General features: G+C 42.8%; 1 protein-coding gene across 1 annotated transcript in view; it reads right to left on the bottom strand.

Moving 5' to 3' along the window:
• Positions 1-21,900, bottom strand: part of adamts3 (ADAM metallopeptidase with thrombospondin type 1 motif, 3) — a gene marked incomplete at its 5' end in the record, with an annotated part of 170,896 nt that overhangs the window by 76,192 nt on the left and 72,804 nt on the right. Inside the window, 3 exons of the mRNA XM_085180835.1 lie at positions 4,336-4,441; positions 13,361-13,517; positions 13,859-13,942. Coding sequence (XP_085036961.1) covers positions 4,336-4,441; positions 13,361-13,517; positions 13,859-13,942 — 347 coding nt within the window. The remainder of the gene's footprint in view (positions 1-4,335; positions 4,442-13,360; positions 13,518-13,858; positions 13,943-21,900) is intronic.

Here is a 21,900-nt window from a genome sequence, read left to right as displayed (position 1 = left end):
TACTGCGTTACTAAAACCGTGATTTGTTTGCGAGAATGTCTCATGACAGTGACGTAAGCGAGTGCGACGTTCGTGACAACAGCTGTGTGCAGATCAACAATGGATCATATATCGAGTGCAGAGAGAGTATGAGCGTGCAGCGTTTAAAGCGTGGAAGTACTGACCTTACTTTGAGTTTGATTCCATAAAAAGTGACAAAAACATTAGTGTCCGTTGTGCGTGGGAAGAAAACTTCTTTTTACAGCGAAAAAAACCCTAAACTTCCAAACAAGAAGCCAGTAGCTACGACATAATGGGAAACTCACAGAGAAACTGCCGTATCCTTCCACTGACCGCGGCACACCTGCACCAGGGTAACCCTCCGCCTGCCCTACTCCTGCTTTACAGGTGAAAATAGAGCAACAGGACCGCTAGTCTTTGACTTTATTTATTTTCTGCTGTGTTTTACTTGCATCTATTTGAAAGAGTAAGTGTAAACACAAATATATATACATACATATACACACACACACACACACATATATATATATATATATATATATATATATATATATATATATTTTATGTGCTGGAATGTGCAGAAAATAGGTTTAAATGTTAAACTAATTTCTTCCAGTCAGAGAATGTTGCATATAATTAAATTTTTGCTTGATGCATAAAGTTAAAAGATTAAAACTAATAAAACAAGTTTTAAAAAGAGACTTTTCCATTTGATTATATTTTGTATGATGATTATGCAGAAAAAGTAGAATTGGGCTGAAAGATCTATCACTTTATCACCTATTCAGGTTGTAAATCGTGTTTTTAAAAAGTAACTAAGTAACTACGTAATTAATTACTTTTGAAAATAAGTAATCAGTAAAGTAACGGGATTACTTTTTTGGGAAGTAATCAGTAATTAGTTACTGATTACTTTTTTCAAGTAACTTGACCAACACTGGCCCTGGGACATCTCATTGTGAAGGACACTCGCCATCTCCGCTGGGTTTCAGAAAGCTTCTGTTCCTGCTGAACACCTCTGTTCTCCACGCTATGATCCAGCCTCTCCTTTCATTCTTAATATGTTCAAACAAAACCCGCATCATGTACCTTTGTTATTGATCATTTCAAACTCCTGTCTCATGACTGCTTCATCTGTAAAATCACCTGATGGTTTTCAACAATACTGATATATCGCTCTGAGCGTTTCTGATCATCTCTTAAATCTTCCGTCTTTTTTCTCTCCTGTCCAACTGGACTCAGTCCACTCCAGAACCAGTTTCTGTACCCAGCTGGCAGACAAATATCCTGCTCGTGGCTCTTAATGGCTCCAAATGTTTGCTCTTTGTTGACAGTCTCTCCCGCTGCGTTTATTTCAAATTTCAGAACTTGCAACTAAAGCTCCACAGGAGACGTGGAAACAGCTTGAAAGAGCAGGAAAGTGGAAAATTAGCCTGCTCAGTGTTCTGCTTAACACTGTAGTCCAAGTTTCACCGCACTGCCACTTCAACTCTGACTATATCACATGGATGAAACTACAGTGCATATTAACCCGAAGGTTTAGGCTTCACACATTCATCCCAAGAGGTTGAAACCAACACTGTTTTTCAGATGTCTCTTGTTTAACGGCAGACTACAAGAAGAAAGCGTGTTTAAGCTGCAGAGTGTTTCCTGTGTGTGCAGGAGTTTGAATGTTTCCTCTGCCTGTAGCAGACAGGTATCATTCAGGGGGGGGTCGTTCCTCATTGCCGAAGGGTAGTATGGGCTAATGCATTTCTACATTAGCTGACAGGTGGGTCAGTTTTCAACAGTAACATGAGGTTGAGACGCCTGTTTTCTCTCTTTCTCAGACTTTTTACCTTCATACTCACCTTCTGTTTGGTTCGGTTCAGGCATCACAAAGAAAAGTGACTTGTTTAGGGTTTCAGAAAAGGTTTGTGTACAAATGACAAATTATAAAGAGCAATTTGATATTCGCCACAGGACTTTTGTTTCAGCCCTTCTTTTTATCAGTATTTATCATTCAGCAGCACAGGAGCCATCACGGATGATGCGACCTTGGTTATTTTCTGTAGCTGCAATTTACAAATCTCCAATAAACACCTTACATCTAAGACACCAACTGTTCTGGAAGCTAAGAAAGACACAAACACACGCAAATGCATGTGCACACACACAATATATACAGTGGGGCAAAAAAGTATTTAGTCAGCCACCGATTGTGCAAGTTCCCCCACTTAAAATGATGACAGAGGTCAGTAATTTGCACCAGAGGTACACTTCAACTGTGAGAGACAGAATGTGAAAAAAAAAATCCATGAATTCACATGGTAGGATTTGTAAAGAATTTATTCGTAAATCAGGGTGGAAAATAAGTATTTGGTCAATAACAAAAATACAACTCAATACTTTGTAACATAACCTTTGTTGGCAATAACAGAGGTCAAACGTTTACTATAGGTCTTTACCAGGTTTGCACACACAGTAGCTGGTATTTTGGCCCATTCCTCCATGCAGATCTTCTCAAGAGCAGTGATGTTTTGGGGCTGTCGCCGAGCAACACGGACTTTCAACTCCCGCCACAGATTTTCTATGGGGTTGAGGTCTGGAGACTGGCTAGGCCACTCCAGGACTTTCAAATGCTTCTTACGGAGCCACTCCTTTGTTGCCCGGGCGGTGTGTTTTGGATCATTGTCATGTTGGAAGACCCAGCCTCGTTTCATCTTCAAAGTTCTCACTGATGGAAGGAGGTTTTGGCTCAAAATCTCACGATACTTGGCCCCATTCATTCTGTCCTTAACACGGATCAGTCGTCCTGTCCCCTTGGCAGAAAAACAGCCCCATAGCATGATGTTTCCACCCCCATGCTTCACAGTAGGTATGGTGTTCTTGGGATGCAACTCAGTATTCTTCTTCCTCCAAACACGACGAGTTGAGTTTATACCAAAAAGTTCTACTTTGGTTTCATCTGACCACATGACATTCTCCCAATCCTCTGCTGTATCATCCATGTGCTCTCTGGCAAACTTCAGATGGGCCTGGACATGCACTGGCTTCAGCAGCGGAACACGTCTGGCACTGCGGGATTTGATTCCCTGCCGTTGTAGTGTGTTACTGATGGTGACCTTTGTTACTTTGGTCCCAGCTCTCTGCAGGTCATTCACCAGGTCCCCCCGTGTGGTTCTGGGATCTTTGCTCACCGTTCTCATGATCATTTTGACCCCACGGGATGAGATCTTGCGTGGAGCCCCAGATCGAGGGAGATTATCAGTGGTCTTGTATGTCTTCCATTTTCTGATGATTGCTCCCACAGTTGATTTTTTCACACCAAGCTGCTTGCCTATTGTAGATTCACTCTTCCCAGTCTGGTGCAGGTCTACAATTCTTTTCCTGGTGTCCTTCGAAAGCTCTTTGGTCTTGGCCATGGCGGAGTTTGGAGTCTGACTGGTTGAGGCTGTGGACAGGTGTCTTTTATACAGATGATGAGGTCAAACAGGTGCCATTCATACAGGTAACGAGTGGGGGACAGAAAAGCTTCTTACAGAAGACGTTACAGGTCTGTGAGAGCCAGGGATTTTCCTTGTTTGAGGTGACCAAATACTTATTTTCCACCCTGATTTACGAATAAATTCTTTACAAATCCTACCATGTGAATTCATGGATTTTTTTTTCACATTCTGTCTCTCACAGTTGAAGTGTACCTCTGGTGCAAATTACTGACCTCTGTCATCATTTTAAGTGGGGGAACTTGCACAATCGGTGGCTGACTAAATACTTTTTTGCCCCACTGTATATATAATTTTAGTATTAATTAATTAATTAATCTATTTTCTTACATTTGTTTTTAAACTCCGCACTCAGAGTTTGGACATTTGGAAATGTGCAGAGATCGAGAGAGGTTTCATTACAGCGCTACAGCTTCATTTGATTGGTCGGTTTGTTTACACAGACAAAAAATCTTTATTGATGCTACGATAAAATTAACGCCTTTCAAAGCAGCTATTCCAGGTGATTTGGACACACCAACCAATCTGCCCTCACTGTGTCACGTTAATGAGCGAACCACACGCAGCCAATTTAAGATTTGCTTTTAGAGCGTTGCCCAGCAACATGAAGCTGAACGCAGCTTGTCCACTGTGCAGTCTGTTATTGTGCATTTACTCAATATGTGCTTAATTCTGCCTTTCATAGAACGGCAGGTTTTGATAACTTTTTAATGCTTTGTTTATCCTTCTTTCATATGTTGCAGGAAATGTGGAGAAAAGGAGAAGATAATGAACAAGGGTGGAGTTCATGGACACGTGCTTAGTAAACAGTCTCTGGCATTTTGTCCAAAGATGAAAACGAGGAACTCACACGTGTCCGGTCTCATGAGCCACAACAAAGGCGGAGGAGAAGCCGTCTTCGTGGTTCAGGGTGCAGCTCCGGACTGGGTGGCACATTCCTGTGACCGGAGCGTAACCTGCCGGGAGAAACGATGAATGTTACCACAACAAATGCAAAGATGAGGACGCTGAAAACAAAACGTCTCCTCGCATCTCAATGAAAGGCGTCAGGGGCAAATGTTTTGTGGAAAAGTATATTAAAAAAATTTAATGTTAAAAATGGAAAAAAGTCAAATTTATTCTATGAAATAAAACTAATTTTGTGTGAGGATGAAATGTTAATCTTATAACCAAAAACAAAAAATAATCTTTAAAAAGTTAACTGTGCATTATCAATGAACATTTCTTTATTATGCTGAGTCATCTTCATCGTTCCTACAATAACAAAACATGTTTTCATCTGTAATCTTTTCACTTTATAACTACGGTTTGGGATTTCATTGGTTTGTTTTACAACGACATCATCCAAGATCTCGACTGCTGACCAAAAACCAAGGAGCTGTGCTGTGATTAAGCACAGACTGTATACCAAAGATGGACATTATGAGACCACAAGTGATAAATATGTGCAACAAATGATGCTGTGTAGGGATGCACCGATACCACTTTTTTGGAAAAGAGTACGAGTACCTGCATTTCAGTACTCGCCGATGCCGAGTACTTAATAAAAACATGATTTAAATTTACAGGTAACAGCTTTAGTCCTATAATTTAACAACAAACAAACAAGGGGCTGGTTTGGAATTAGTTTTCGTGTCTTCGTTCACTTTGAAATAGTTCCACACGGCTAACTTGTCTCGCCTGCCCTTCTCTCAGCTCTGAGCTGCAGCCAGGGCCTGGGGGCGGGCACTCAGGGCGGGCGCTCGGGGTCTGTGGGGCGGGCGCTCGGGGCCTGGAGGCGGGCACTCGGGGCCTGGAGGCGGGCACCTGGGGCATGGGGCAGGCACTCGGGGCGGGCACTCGGGGCGGGCGCTCGGGGTCTGGGGGCGGGCACTTGGGGCCTGGGGGCGGGCGCTTGGGGTCTGGGGGCGGGCACCTGGAGGCGGGCGCTCAGGGTTTGGGGGCGGGCACTCGGGGCTTGGGGGCGGGCACTGTGATTAACCCCTTACATGCCGCTCAAACATAGACAGGTCTCAGACCGTGGTATCGGTCCCCGGTATCGGGGAACTTTTAACGAGTATGAGTACTTTAGAAAATGTGGTATCGGGGCTGATACCAGTATCGGTATCGGTGCATCCCTAATGCTGTGCTGACCTGAAATCAGCATTTGAGAAAATAAACACATCAAAAAAGTGTTTACTGAGGGCTCGAGTGAGACGTAGAGCCATTTACATACAGAGGAGGGATACTTTATGTAGGACAGATCTGTTTGCATCTCGGCCCATCTCTACGTTTAAACGTGTCACATGTGTCACGTGTGCACATCAGTGATACATGTTGGCACTGCTGCCAAAACACAATACACATTACACACAGCAGCACAGTGACAGCAGGGGACTTAGGGGATAATTAATGGCGATTATCGCTGCTTTGCCATGACTTCCTGCTATTTGCACGATTCACTGACATCGCATGGTCACTGGTAATAACTGGAGCCACAGGCAGCAGCAGTGAGAAGGACCAGCAGGGCCGAAAATAGAATAAATATTCTACTTCGTTTTATTGTTTTAATGTTGACACATCACAACATCATGAAGGACATGAACTTTGTTTGGAGCCAAACTGCAAGTACTGATTTACAGGAAGTGAACCTCTCGCTGCAAAGAAGAAAACTGACATTAGGAAATATAGATTTTGGCCCAAATGTGCAGCTGGCACCTATGATGGTCTGCCCGAAAGCCAAAACACACCCACAGATCATTACGACACTAGGTTCCAAATCGAAATCAGATTCCTGATTACTGCCTGCGGACTGATGGATTTCCCCATGGTGTTTGTTTAACTCTAACAGTGGTACCAAGAGGGAGACACACACACACATACACACACACACACACACTCTCTGTGCCACTTCAGATCAGCACAGTTGACTCTTCATCTGTTATGCCTTCCCAAGGGTGGGATTACCTTGGGAGTTGCACTTTAGTCTGCAGAGGATTTATAGCCCGAGTGAACGTTCCAACACTTCCTCGTTCGTCCAGCTGTCACGGTTTAGATGAGCGCGTTAGAAAGTCGGTGAACACCCAGCAGTCCGGGACCATTTCAAGGCCATTAACCACAAGTAACCTCAACACACTGGCAACAATAATATTGCGTAGACCTTCATCATCATCCACTTATTGCTTTATTACAGCGACAAACTAAAGGACAGCGAGCATTCATTAGCAACATGTCCTACAGGATGGCAGCTAGGGTTTGTATCATGTGCTGTTCATTAGTGTTGGTGCATTAATAATGCAATAACTCATGAAGCATGTTTGTTGCGAAAGAGCGAGTGAGCAAACATGTAAACTTAATGAGAGCACGCATGCAAGCAAAGCCACCGAGGCAGCGTGTGCGCTAGCACTCAGACAATAATAATAATAACTGTTGTTGTTGTTTTTCCCCTGATGAACACTTAGAGTCAAGTAGACCCTCAAAGCTGTTTTCTACGAATGGCCTCTTTTTGTGCATATAAATCAAATCTAAATCAGAACCCAGAGCAGCTTTGTCGATTACTCCTCTCACTTTGTTTTTATTTAATCAGACGCCGCGGGCATTTCCACGGCTGCACGTCCCCCGAGTGCTGAACTGAAATCTCTCGGATTACAAATACAGTGAGGAGGATAGAGAGGGATCAGCGTTTTATCTGAAACAAGGCTCAGAAATAAACAAACACTTTTCTCCTGACGTTGTTTACATTTCAGTCTTTTCTTAAACCTTTGACTGCTCGTTGTTTCTGCTGTGTTTGTCAAATACATCGGTCTGTAAGGAAAAATGTGCATTTTGGGAGAAACCTCGGGGATGTTTTTGTTCTGTAATGCTGTACATAAGACACGTCTTTGGAGCTGCCGTCTTTCATCTGCACAACACTGGCGAAATTAGGAGCGTTCGTGCATTTGATACGTCCGGGTGAAATTCATGATAATCACAGTGGTGACTCCAAGCTAACTGACATGGACTAGTAAGAGAGGTCTGTGAATGCCAACGCTCACATTTTGGACAGATGGTTTCAAAGCGGGGTGAAAGAAGCCATCTACATCCACTGTCAGCGACCATCGTTGAACAGAGGGCGGGGCTTACGTCACCAACCATACCAGTTAATGTTCTCCTGTCTTGATAGCAAGTATAGCCAGTTAATGAATTCTTCTACACAACAACAAACGCAGTATCATCGAAGCTGTGGCACAATCAGCACACAATAATGCTGCTGTTTGGTTCCTGCTCAGATGAGCGAGGCTCTTACAGATCGTGTCCACGTAGCTCGACTCACATCTCTGATTTCAGGCTGTAATGAACTGAAGGATCATTCAGATCCAATTAAACTCCAGGATGGAGATTGTTTCACACTCTAAGTCCTCACACCTTTAGCTCGACTACATCACACTGACTTTTCTGTATTGTGACACTCTCTCTACTTTATGCCGGAGAAAAAGAGGCGTTTGTGTGTGTGCTGTTGTGTGAAAGCAGCAGACGACTGGTTGCAGCCACTTCTACCTGCTAATTGCCGGAGTCCAAATGCGGGAGGACTGGTGAATCCTGAAGTGCTGCTTCATCTGTGCAGCACTCAGGCTGCAGGGAGGAGGTTTGTTTTATTTCACTTGCAACTATATTCCATAATTAACTTTTCTATACTTTTTCTTCTGTTTCATTTCTCCCAAGAATTTTTTAAATGTTACCCTCATTCAGTCACCCATTTGGGGAAAACAACATTAACCCACATCACCTGAGATTTATTGCAAAAGTGGGGGAAGTAATTTATAACATTTATACAAACTATTTATTTATTAGCCAACGGCACTTTTCTGCAGCGCGTATAGAGCGTTTGATTGGCCTCTGGCCCTTTAAACTCCGAGGGGCTGTAACTTTGGTTTCTTTTGGTCAATTTGCGTGATTGACACATCTTTTTAATGTTTGAGCCAATAGATTCAAAGTAATGCGTTGTGATGCCAAAACCCACGTGGGCCCAAATTTACTGCATGTGGCGTCTGTTCAGTCACGTGTCTGTAGGTGGGTCTAAAATGGAGGTTGTTGACGGAAAACTGCTCTGATGCAGCTAGGTAGGCATGGTAACTACTGTTAATCACGTGGCTACCGGCTACCGGTCTTAGCGCATTTGCACCGCTGTGTGTTTTTGTGGTCTTCTTTCGCGGCTCATTCAGTGAATTTTGGTCTGATCCTGGTGAAACTTGGTGTGTGGAGTCAGTGATAGCTCTGGAAGCTAACCAGCCCATCTTTAGCCGGTTACACAAAGTCTGAAGAATTTCTGGTTCGGTTTTGTTTGTTTAGTGGACTTCTGCGCATTTACGTAACTGCTCGTTTAATCACGGCTTGTTTTCGGTGTGTTTGGTGGATGTAGAAATGGTTTATATGACATTTTAGCTAAGATTCTGAGGTTTCTGTGGATACCACACATGTCTGGACTTATATTTCTCAACCCGCGTTATAACCGATTAAACGTGATCTCCTCCTTTTTGCCCCCGGTACCGGGGGCGTGGGGCTTAAGTGGTTAACCCACATCTCACCTGAGATTTATTGCAAAAGTGGGGGAAGTGATTTATAACATTTATACAAACTATTTAGCCTTCACTGAGACTCCAGATCGGCTGTTTCCATCTTTCCAAGTGACTTTATTATAACTGTGTGTCTCTTGTTTTCAGAGGAAGCCCAGGGAGAGATCAGAGTCGGGGTTAAGGTTTCAGGGCTCTGACTGCTGAAGCTGAGGCTTGTACGATAGCGTTCAGGCTCCCAGAGGTGAGCCAGTAAAGCTTAGGTTTAGAAGGAGCTGAGAAACCTTTTAGTTAAATACCTTTGAGTAATCTGTCTTGTGAGTGAGACTAATATGTTAATTAAATGAATGTGAAAAGGTTACAGATCCACTCGAAGGGAGCAGTTCATTCAGTCATCAATCTGATCTGATGTTAAAGAACTGCAGAACTAACAGAGCATGAATAACTGAAATAACTCCGAACAGCAAAGAAAGACCAACCAGAGAACTGTCATGGTCCGCGGCCCGGTGTCCGAGGAGCTGATGGGATGCCCACGCCCACGGGTGTGGCTGTTAACTCCACACCTGCATCCCATCTCAGGCGATTATCAGGTGGACTATCTGATCCAGCCCAGCCAGCTGCTCCACGCCAGTCCGTTAGTCGTCTCACAGTGGTGACGTACACCCACGGGAAGGCGGTTGTGAAAACCCTCATTTACCTGAACAAACGCTAATCTTTTCCTTTGCGCTCAGGTAACAGCTCGGCGTGTTTTTGAGCCACCTGCCCGTCTGGAGTTTGGATCGCCTCCGGTACCAATCGCCTCTACTTTCCTGGAGCTCCCCCGCGGACCCTCATCCCTCCCTCCGGCTCCCACGGCCCCGCTTTGACTGTAAGACTCATACTCTCCCCCACGTATGCTGCTATTTCCCCGCTCCCCAGTAACTCTCTTCCTCTTTCTGTTGCAGCCTCCCACAGTCCCGATTACGGCGTTCCTGCGTAACTCATCCCCGGTCCCTTGGTTTTTCTAGTTTCTCGCGTGTTTTCCTTTGACCCTTCCGGGACACCTTTAGTTGAAATAAAGTTAATTTTTCGTACTCCTGTGCGTGTTGTCTCTGCTTCTGGGTCCAGCTTGTGTACTGAACTTCGGTTCATGACAAGAACGGCTTAAAGCTGACAGTGTCGAAGTGTCTGTCAGCTTGGAGTCAGTGCAATAACCACAAACATGAACATCGCAAGTGATCCGTTTTTGGCTGCTGGTCTTTTGTGCTGAAGAACTCAATGCAAAGAAAAAGACAACTGACCAAACAGAACATGAGGGAAATTAATTGTTTTCAAAGTATTCACTGAAAAATTGGACAGAAATATTCAAGCTAAATGGCCAAAAGTTTGCACGAGGACTGGATTTTAATATCTCTCAACAGCTTCCAAACAGAAGCCCAGAAAAGATGCACTGCTGCTGCTCCAGCTCCAAAGACTTTAATCATCACACCCGTAAGTGAATCTAAGCTTCATGCTATTTCAGGAGGAGATCTCTGCTCACAAAGACTGACAGAGAATATGGCGAACAAAACAAACACATCCTGTGTGAACAGATGAGCTCATGAGACTGGGAGTGTAATTGGACACCATCAGGTCTGGAATTATCCAGCAGTAGTCACAGTTATTCACCCACCCACACCAGCGCCCTCAGTACGGGAAAGAAAACATCAGATGTGAGCTTTGATGGATGGAGAAACATGGACTTAAACCCACTAACAGGGTCGTTATCCACAGAGTGGGCTACAGACAGGGAGCAGCAGCATATTAAGCTTTAAAAGGGACCCGACCGTGCAGGAGACCTTAACAGGTCCCACACATACAGGGCAGGTTTGTCCTGTGGTTGTGCCGTGTCTATTGGAAACATTCACTCACAATGTGTCTGATATGTTGTACTCCAGTCTTGCACTCATTTGAGGTGTCAAATGCACAAACATGCACTGTCATGGCCCAGGGCTAAGCTGAGCAAAACTGTGCACCAGAGGTGAAAGTGCCAAACCCCACCAGAGAATATATTCGCTTATTTTGCTCATAAATTCCTGTCAGATCCCAGATGAATGAATCTCACAGGTTCCTGCTGCAGAGAGAAGAATTCAAAGAAACAGCAACAATCAAACTAAAATAAGTAGAGTCGGGGAGGCCTGATGGGACAGCCTGCTGTTAACAGCACGAGCTCTCATCCCTGTGAGGGAGACAGCTTCCTGTGTCACACTGTGGGCAGACCCCACACACTGCAAGACCAACAAAAAGAGCAATAACAAAAATACTAAACAGAGACAAAGTTGTTTAAGTGCGAGTTTTTTATTTAGTCTAATGCTTGTTCCAATATAATGGATAAATCTTTGCCCTGAACATAAAACACAGCTTATTAATAACTGTTTATATTATTAAATAATGTGGATTGCACAACACTGGACATTATATTCCTCATTTCCAGTTAATACTTGTACAGCTGCTGTTATTGTGTATATATATATTTATATTTCTTCATACATTCTTATATATTTCTATACTGTGTATTTTGTTGTACAGTTATTTTATTTTCAACTTTAATTTATATATTTTATCTTATTCTTTCCCAGTTAAATTTACCCTTCATTCTAATTTGTGTTGTACGGTTATTTCATTTTTAACTTTAATTTTTATATTTAATTTTATTTTATTCCTTCCTAGTTAAATTTACAATTTTTAATTTTCATATTTATTTTCTATCTTATTCATAGCCTTTTCTTTTTTTCTTTAGGTCACGAGCAGTTGTCTAAGCATTTCACTGCATATCGTACTGTGTATGTGACAAATAAAATTTGAATTTGAATTTGAATGTTTCCCAGTGAACAACAGCACGGTTTGGTGGAAATAAATTTGAAGTTTTAAGAGTTAAGTCACATTTTCCTTTGGTTTATTCAACACATTTTATTAAAAGCTACATAATTTCACTTTAAAAATATGGAATCATCTCCTCTGTCTTCATTCTTTGCTTCCTTTGGACGTCCTGTGCAGCCTCTGGGTGCAGGTATCGCCTCATGCACCAGTAAACACAGACTCTAGTCAAATGCAAATCTAGTGAAAAAATAGTCAGAAAAGATGAAAAATAATAATTTCATGTGTGATTTGTAGCCTAGTGTAGCAAGTGTCTATTTAATTCATTTCTATTCTACTTAGATATGTGGAATTTTAACCTGCAAAGCTTCCCTACCATTGGCTCCACATCGATGTATCGATGGACTTCCCGTGACACGCCTCCTGCAGCTCATCCTCAAAGACCTACTCCAAGACCTGGGGAATCTCTTTGTGTATGTGAGGGCTGATAACAGCACTAAGATCGCCCCCACTCACCAAGCAACGCGTCTCTCCATACAACTGGAAAGCTGGATTGGCACCAGCCTTTCTTCCAGCACCATAAAAGGTGCAAATAGATTTAACTTTGTTCGACCAGGAAAGTGTTGAGATTTAAAATGTCTTTTGTGAGCATGTCCTGACCAAGAAACAGCTGCTAAATCAGCAGCCTGACACAACAGCATACAAACGGATACAAAAAGCAAAATACACGGACAGTAAAGACGGGAGCACGAAGGACGAAACGGAGCATCTAACCTGAGCATGCAGTGTGCTGCGATCAGTACCTGACTGACAGAAACAGTGAAAGAGCCGTCCTTACATACAAAGCTATAACACATTTCCATAATCAAGCGCAGACCAAATGTCACTGCCGGCGCATTCACTTCCAAATAAACCGTCTGCTGCAGCTGCAAATAAACGAAGAATAAAGCGTGAAAGAGGCTTTTGATAGTGCTGACTTTGGGCATTTGGCTGCTTTCACTGCTGAAGTTTGGCTGCTATAGAGAAAATAAAAGGAGGGAGGAGAAGTCGATATCTGGCAGACACTAGAAATTGCTTCCCCCCCCCCCAGTCTTTCAAATCAGCCTCAGCAACAAGAGTAAAAGTGCCAAACAAGTAGCACAAAGGGAGAGTCCACGGAGGCCTGGTCACCTTTCTGTGCGTCATAGCAGTAATAACGAGGCTTTTCATTGTTTTCTCTTCTTGGTGCCTCTTTGTGAATCATTTCAGTCAATTTAACTCAAGCAACTGGGGCACAAACTATTTTTATAGTTGCATTTAAATGTAATCAGAGAGAATCTGGAGTGAATTCACACGTAAGACGTGTTTGCTAAATGTTGAATTTGCAGAACTTCATTTTTTTTCTCTAAACATCACCTGTAATGACTTTATTTAAAATCTAACAATCTGCTCTCACTGACAAGTTGCACATTTTGCAACACAGAAAGCTGACTGGTGTGTATCGTGACGGGTAATCTCCCTCCGGGGCCTTACCCTGCATCCCTGTGGGGCCGAAGCCTTGGCGAGTGAGGAAAATTGCGTGGTCGTGGTGTTCGGCGTGATCGGGATCGCCTTTCTGCTGCACAAAGGCCCAGCGGCACACGTTCTCCAGGCTCCGCGATGGGTTGCCTCTCTCAATGAGGCTGATGGACTGACAGGAAAAGGAGAGAGAAATGCAGATGCAAATGAACATGTTAGTACTCGGGCAGCAGCCTGTAATTACTCAGACTGTAAAGCAGCCCTGGGCTGGAAACGAGAGCGAGCTGAAGGAGTCGTGGCGAACATAAATCATAAGTGCCACTGCTGATTACAGCGAGCAAATGGAAATGTGCGTTTTTACACTGTGTGTAAAAGTGAGTTAGACTAGGTGACCTCTGCAGTCTGCACACATTTTCACCTCTATTTCACTTCTCTGTCATAAAAGGGAATGTCGCCTGCAAAAAGAAGTTTAAGAATTTAAAAGAAGCGATGGAAAAGGACTCGGGGACTCACCTTGGCGTACCCCAGCATAATCATCCTGACCAGGACCACGTTGATGTGGACTCCCAGAGACTCGTCATGGTAAATCTCATTCACCTGAGGTGCAGGGGGACAAACAACACTTTTAAGGAATCGGAAATCTGAAATTGAAGGTAAATCTCAGTTTTAAATCCGACTGATTAGAGTAAAACAGGTTATTCCTCACGACTCCCTCCATGAACGTCTGTAATCACAGAGCTCTGCGAGCACTGTGCCGGTGCATTGCAAGACCAGGTAAATATGAATAATATGAATAATAGGAGGGAGCAGCTTGTTATCTTAGTTTTGATCTTTGCAAGAAACAAAAACATCAAGTTTTGGATATGATGGTGCCTTCAGCTTGCACAGCCGCTACTAGTCATTAAAAGAGAGATTATGACTAGATATGGAAATGTGCTTATGCATGTTGTCTGTATTTAGACAGATAAAAACTCAACTCTTCATGGGAATGATTTCCTGTAAAGAGCTCCGGAGAAACTAAGCACTGAGCATGTGACAAAGTCGTTTAACATTCAACCCGTCTGGTTTCCTGCAGCCTCGGAAGTAATGTAAAGAGAAGCGAATGAGTCAGTGAAGCAGGCTGCTGAAGGACTCTCCACAGGCAGCCTGACTAATGTTTTCTATCGATTTGAATCTGAATGAAACAGTGAAGCTAGACTTGTGCACACAATCTGTAGCTTTCTATTTTAGCAGTCAACACCATTATCATCTGCAGACATGCGTGTTTATTCAGACAAAGGCATCGCATCTCCTCCGTATCTGCAGGTGTCTGAGACATCAACAATGCACAAATACATTTCCTGTTTAAATTATATCCATGTTCACTTTTCCTCATGAGGCGTGAATAGCAAAGACAGTTACGTTTTATAATATTAATGCATGAAGACTTTGCAGGACTGCTTGATAGCTGCAGAGCTACAGTTAGCAGAGGACAAGTCATTATAGTCCTGTCCCACTTATGCATACATGTTATGCAATTAATTTAATGCTGAATATATGACATGATGCCTCGTGTGACACAAATTGCCAGTTTCGATTGACTTTGGGGGCCGCATGCATGTATTGGTGCTTTGAAGGAGGATTTTGATGTTCTGACGTCAATTAGGGCCACAAACGATTATTTTGATAGTCGACTAGTCACCAATTATTTTTGCGATTAGTCGACTAATCAGATCATCATCCATTGGACGTAAAACGTACAGATTATTGCACCAGCAGCATCTGCTCTTATATAACTATCATTAGCTTACAGCTTTAAGTGTTTAAGGTCTGTGCTAACTAAAAACAAAGACAAGATGATAGTTTATTACATTTTAATGAAATTTACAGATTGTTTCGGTGAAGTTTAATAAACTCCTTGCTATCTAAAATATAACAGGACACCGGAGTAAATTCTCGAGCATCTCACACTTCTGATAATCAGCTGTCTGCTTGATGTTTATTCAGCTGTGTAAAAACTATAACTTTAATCTCAGCCAAACCGATTTACTCAGGAACAAATAAAATACTGAAAAAAGCCAAACAATAACATTTTTAAGTTATCTAAGTGACTTATATATCATGTTTAACCTGAGTAGCGAAAGACGGAGGTGGGTTTGAAAACGATTTGCCGGGAGTCCGGTGTTGTCACCAGTGTTGCCAACTTAGCGACTTTGTCGCTATATACCCCCTAGCAACTTTTTTTTCTAAAAAAAAGTCGCTAAAAAAAGACATGAAAGCGCATATCGCTTTTACTCTCAACAAGCAGCGGGTGCTGTAACGCAGTCAGTTCTTCTTTTACTCTTTTACTGTTATGCTGTTTTGTGGATCGCAAGGTTAAAACTACTTATAAACACACACACACAAAGTAACTCCACCAGAGTGCCTATTTCGGGTCACTTTTGCCGGTCCAAGCCCGGATAAAGGAGCAGGGTTGGAATTGTGACATTAAAAAAAAACAATAATTGCTAAAATAAATTTAATTTGTAGCTCTAAATAAACTCTAAATGCATTTAGGACGTTTTTTACTCACTTTATGTCTCTTCCACGATGTTGTTTCTCTCTCCAACAACATAGGTTACATTTACATTAGCATGACCAATTATGCAAACTAGGTAATGACGTCATTTAGTGACTTCTAGCGACTTTTAGGACAGCCAATAGTGATTTTCCTTACTGAGGAGTTGGCAACACTGGTTCTCACGGCTCTAGTGAGCCTAGCCCCCGGCTAGCTATCGAGCTAGTGGGTAACAGACGTCTCCGAAAACGTCGGAGTGCTTTTGAAAATATGTGGTGTCTTGATAAACTGAGCAGATATTTGAGGTTTACACAGCTACATTCTCGCCTGAAAATATGTTAAACGTTTATTTTGTGACCCAGAAAGAATAATAAGAGTAATATTAAAACTAACTAGCTGCCGCCATTGTTGGAAACTGAGCTGGGCTGCGCTATGAATTCTGGGACACAGCTTCTTCTTCTTCGTGGTTTAACGGCAGCTGGCATCCTTGTACATGCAGTGCTGCCATCTTCTGTTTCAGTCCGTTATTACACTCTTAAATCCTACTACTTATTCCTGCGTCTTTTGTGATCTTACAAAGCTTCAAACGACGCGTCGACTATTAAATCAGTCGTCGACGATTTGGATAGTCGACATAATCGTGACTAGTCGACTAATCGTGGCAGCCCTAACGTCAATTCCACCATTTTATGTGACAAATGGCCCGTGCACTTTGATTGGGTCATAATAGTGAGAAGTGTGAGATTGTCAAGCCCCCAGTGTTCACATGCAAAACACTTAATTGGACATTATTATTTGGCTGGAAACTGAGCGGCAGATGAATGAGCCAGTGACGGTCACCTATGAATGGAAACAGCTGAAGCAAGCACATTTCCTCTGCTGCACAAAGCCAACTCGGTGCACTCAATTACTGTGATCATTCTTTTGATATTAATGAGAATCATTCTGTATTTTCAAACTTGTATACTAGATACTAAAAACATATTTGTAGATGGCAAAAAAGATCCGTTTACGTAGTTGTGATGGTGACCAGAATGAATGTGTGAAAATGAAGAAGATTGGATTTAAGGGACACTTACCACCAATATTTAAAATACATCCATTTGTCTAAAATGTGAACAAATCCTTATTCAAGAAATCTACTGTAAATATTACTCAGAGGTGCCCGTTTCTCCTCCTACAGTGGCTCTTTTTTTACTCCTAAAACATGCACTCACTGTCCACTTCATTACACATGTCCTCAACTGCTTATTTACCCAAATATCTAATTAGTCAATCACACGGCACCAACTCAGTGCCTTTGGGCATGTAGACATGATCGAAACAACATGCTGAAGGTCGAACTGAGCATCAGAATGAGGAAAAAATGATTTCAGTGACTTTGAACATGGCATGATTGGTGCTGGTCTGAGTATTTGAGAAACTGTTGATCTGCTGATCCAACAAAAACATCTCTGGGTTTATAGGGAGCAGTTCAAAACAAAAAGATATCCAGCGAGCAGCAGCTCTCTGGGTGAAAATGCTTTATTGATGCCAGATGTCAAGGCTGTTTTTGGCTTAATAGGAAGGAAACAGCAACTCAAAAACCACTTATTAACAATAATGTGGTTTGATGTGTTGTGCACAACACGATCAAGAGGCTACAGCAGCACAGCACTGTACCAGGGGCCACTGCTGTCAGCAAAGACCAGGAAACAGCTGGCTCACCAAAACTGGGCAGCAGAGGTTTGGAAAATTGTGCCTGATTTCTACTGTTTTGGCGTAAACAACAAGAAAGCATTCAGCCGCTCTGCCTCGTATCAATGGTTCAGGCTTTTAGATATAATGTCAGGGATGTTTTCTTAGCATATTTTAGTACCAACTGAGAATTGTTAAAGGACACAGCCTGTATGGAGCATTGACTGTGCCATCCCTTTATGATGTTGTTAACAAGCATCTACCATCTAACATGGTTGTAATGCACCACATCACAGAGCTCAAATTATCTCAAGCTGGCATCTTGAACATGAGGACGTTCGACACCTTTGGGATGGGATAGAGGGATCTGCAGATCTGGAGCAGCATCTGGCTGATGCTAGCACGTCAATATCGTCCAAATCCTCTGAGGAATGTTTTGAGCACCTTGTTGAATCTGTGCCATGAAGAATTAAGGACGATGAAGGTAAAATGCTCAGTATTAGCAAGGTGTAACTAATGAAGTGGCCGTGAGTGTAAATATGAATCGTGATTTTCCACAACCACTGAATATAAATATAATTAGCCCCGCATCACCACCAACACAAACGTGTTAAGATCATAGTACCGACTACACAGCATCTCCTCTCCTGTGGCATCGAGGCAGGGAGGAGAAAAACGAGGAGAAGGTGCAATATTTGGAGAGTAATTAAAGCGTTTATTTTAAATTAAGCAGGTTTTGCACAGTTTTCCTAAATATATATATAACCGATCGCTGTGTGCTGAAACACACTGAGCAATGGAAGCCACTGGGTCCAGTTACTTAAAATAAATCCATCTGAACAGGTGCCACATGTATATTTAAGCAGTTCACCTCAAACAACAAAAATATTCTGACACAGACAAAACTGTGAAATTGTTCCGGTCTGACTCTCACGTCTGGATCCGAGTGAAAACAAAAAGCGGACAGGAGAGTAAATCATGTCTGCAGGCGTCCACAGCAGGAATGAAATCACATGTTGTGACTAAGCTCATGTTTCCATACTGTCGTGAATATTCGATTCTGCTGGCACAAGAAAGGTCCCCAATTCACAATTAGGAGAAAGGATTTGTCACTGCTTGGCTGCACAAAAGAGGGACAAAACCCAAATATGAAGTGAAGAAGACTCACAAACAGGACAAATTCATCACAAGCCAGCGAACTCTAGTGCTAATCCCAGCACCAGGACACCTGACAAACATTTTTACCAGTCTGGTGTGATGACCCAGTGTCAATACACTAAGTGTGTTCTCTAAAATGCTAAATACTGCTTTCATTGCAGTGGATGCTAACAAACTTGATGGCAGGAAAACTGTCAGCATTTTGAGTTTATTGTGTTCTTGAGATCTTAATGAGTTTGCTTGCGTGAGTTTGTAGTCTTATTTGTGTCTCCGTCTCCTCGCCCTTTGTGTGTGTCTCCCTTCCTCAGTTTCTTCCCCCCGGTCCCTGGGTCAAGCCCGTGTTTCTTAGCCTGCATCTTAGTGTGTTTCCTGTTTTATTTTGACAGTTGCTTGTCCCAGGTTCAGGGTGTCTAGTTTTGCTTCCCCTGTGTCATTATGTCTGATTTGTCCCAGCTGTGTTCCCGTCTGTTTCCACTTCTTCTAATGACCCTCGTGTAGTGTAGTGTAGTGTAGCATAGTGTAGTGTAGCGTAATGTAGTGTAGTGTAGTGTAGCGTAGTATAGTGTAGCGTAGCGTAGTGTAGCGTTGTGTAGTGTAGCATAGCGTAGTGTAGCGTTGTGCAGCGTAGTGTAGCGTAGCGTAGTGTAGCGTAGTGTAGTGTAGCATAGTAAAGCGTAGTGTAGCGTAGCGTAGTGTAGTGTAGCGTAGTGTAGCATAGTGTAGTGTAGTGTAGCATAGTAAAGCGTAGTGTAGTGTAGTGTAGCATAGTGTAGTGTAGCGTAATGTAGTGTAGTGTAGTGTAGCGTAGTATAGTGTAGCGTAGCGTAGCGTTGTGTAGTGTAGCATAGCGTAGTGTAGCGTTGTGCAGCGTAGTGTAGCGTAGCGTAGTGTAGTGTAGCATAGTAAAGCGTAGTGTAGCGTAGCGTAGTGTAGTGTAGCGTAGTGTAGCATAGCGTAGTGTAGCGTTGTGCAGCGTAGTGTAGCGTAGCGTAGTGTAGCGTAGTGTAGTGTAGCATAGTAAAGCGTAGTGTAGCGTAGCGTAGCGTAGTGTAGCATAGTGTAGTGTAGTGTAGTGTAGCATAGTGTAGCATAGTAAAGCGTAGTGTAGCGTAGCGTAGTGTAGCATAGTGTAGTATAGCGTAGTGTAGTGTAGCATAGTGTAGCATAGTGTAGCATGGTGTAGTGTAGCATAGCGTAGTGTAGTGTAGCGTAGTGTAGTGTAGCATAGTAAAGCGTAGTGTAGCGTAGCGTAGTGTAGCGTAGCGTAGTTTAGCGTAGTGTAGCGTAGCGTATGGTGTTATTGTGGGAAATTTTTTGGGTCACACAAAAAAAAGTTACAAGCTGCAAAAATTAAGAAAAACAATAGAATAGAATGAGATAGAATAACATACTATGTTGCATCGGACAGTATTGCACAATATTGCACATTACATTTAGTAGTATTGCACATAAGAGAGAAATTTCTAAGACTTAATTTAAAAGTTACGAGAAAATAAAGGGGAAAGTAAGAAGGTCAGAAATGAGCAGAGCTGCTGTAACATGCTGCCACACATGGGGGGCGCCAGAAGGAGGTCGTCTGTTCATTTCGGGTCATGTTCAGGTTTTTCGATGCTTAAGGTTCTACGTCCGTAGTGTTTAGTATTTCAGTTCTCACAGTGTTGTTCTGGTCCTTGTTCTTCTGCCTTTTGTTTGCATTCGTGCAGCCTAAATAAACGGCTGTTCCTGCCTCGAGTGTCTGCGTTTGGGTACAAACACAAGGTGCAGACAAATAATTTCACTCACTACTTTATCCAAATACAAACTGACCAAAGAGTTTCACCTCCTGGAATTACCATTTATTTTCACCCCCTCCCGTGATCCTTATGTGCGTCACGGGGGGTGGAGCCTATCCCTATGTGCAGTTTAGAGTTACCAGTTAACCTATCTGCACCAACTGCATGTGTTTGGATTATGCCAGAGAAATGCAATTAAAATATTTTTTCTAAAATATTGATGGTAATCTTAATTTCGCAGAGCACTTCTTGTGTAACATGACAACTGCAAAAAAGAACATACATGTTACTGAACAAAATCTGCACGTGCCCATCATGCAGCTTTCACCGCTGTTGTTTTGTCACCCACTGATTGACTGCACAGTGAGCACCAATCGAATCAGTGAACAGGTCAACATCTCGCCATCTTTCTCTCTGACATGTTACATGAGAAGTGCCAATTAGCAGAGCATGAGGACTAAAGGCCTCATTTTCTTTGGGCCACTGATTTCTCACTGCGCTCATCTGCCTCATTACACAGTAAGTCAGTGCTCTCCACTCAGGACAGAAGAGGTGGAGAAAAACATTTCCCGGCAGCGTATCATCACATGTTAAACTCTCCCCAGAGCATCGTTTTTGCTTTGTCGACTTTTTGAGGCGACGCAGCGCTGGACGAGGACCGCTCCCTGCTGCTCCCTTTGCATTTTTCACTCCGTGGGACTTTATGAAGTAACAGTCTAGGTGAATCACAGATGGGAGCTTCGAAATGAAGACAGATAAATGCTGCTGATCCTGAATGTGTATTTACTAGCAAAGCAGCTTTGCTTTGCTTGCAGTAGCTGCACTGTGAGCCTCTCCTTCAGGGAGAGTTACACCATATGTGATCCAACACACTGAGCTGCTCGCTCTCAAAGACTCATCCCAGCGCTATGACTTCCTAACAGCTTCCTCCACATAGAGGCAACAGGACTCACTTCATCTCATCGTATGCTGTCACTGGGGCTGCACAATTAGTCCGATTTTGAGCCTGCTTCACCAAGAGTGAATCGAGCCCTAAATCACCACCTGATGGTGTTTCTGTATGTGTATGTGGCTGTCGCACACACCACATGGATGCACAACACTACATTAAAATCAAAAGTCTAGCACTGCAAAAGCTGAAGAGCTGAAGAAATCATATGCAAAGAATCCTGTAGGGTTGTGTCACCACAAAGCAACATGACGAACACGTTCGTCTGCCTGAAAACACAACACAAACTGCAGCACAACTAATGCATGCAGGCCAAGAAAAACAGTGCAATGTGACACATCCAGCGTATCACTGCATCCATCCAGATCACAAAGAACTCACCAACACAATCACACTTAAAGATACATGTCCAATAAACACACAAGGCTTCAGAAAAAACGTTCGACACATTAGACAAAAGATG

Source organism: Neolamprologus multifasciatus, chromosome 12 (genome assembly GCF_963576455.1).
Source record: "Neolamprologus multifasciatus chromosome 12, fNeoMul1.2, whole genome shotgun sequence".
NCBI classification, from domain to species: domain Eukaryota; kingdom Metazoa; phylum Chordata; class Actinopteri; order Cichliformes; family Cichlidae; genus Neolamprologus; species Neolamprologus multifasciatus.
Note: the sequence above shows the minus strand (reverse complement) of the source record. Positions and strands in the feature narration are given on the sequence as shown.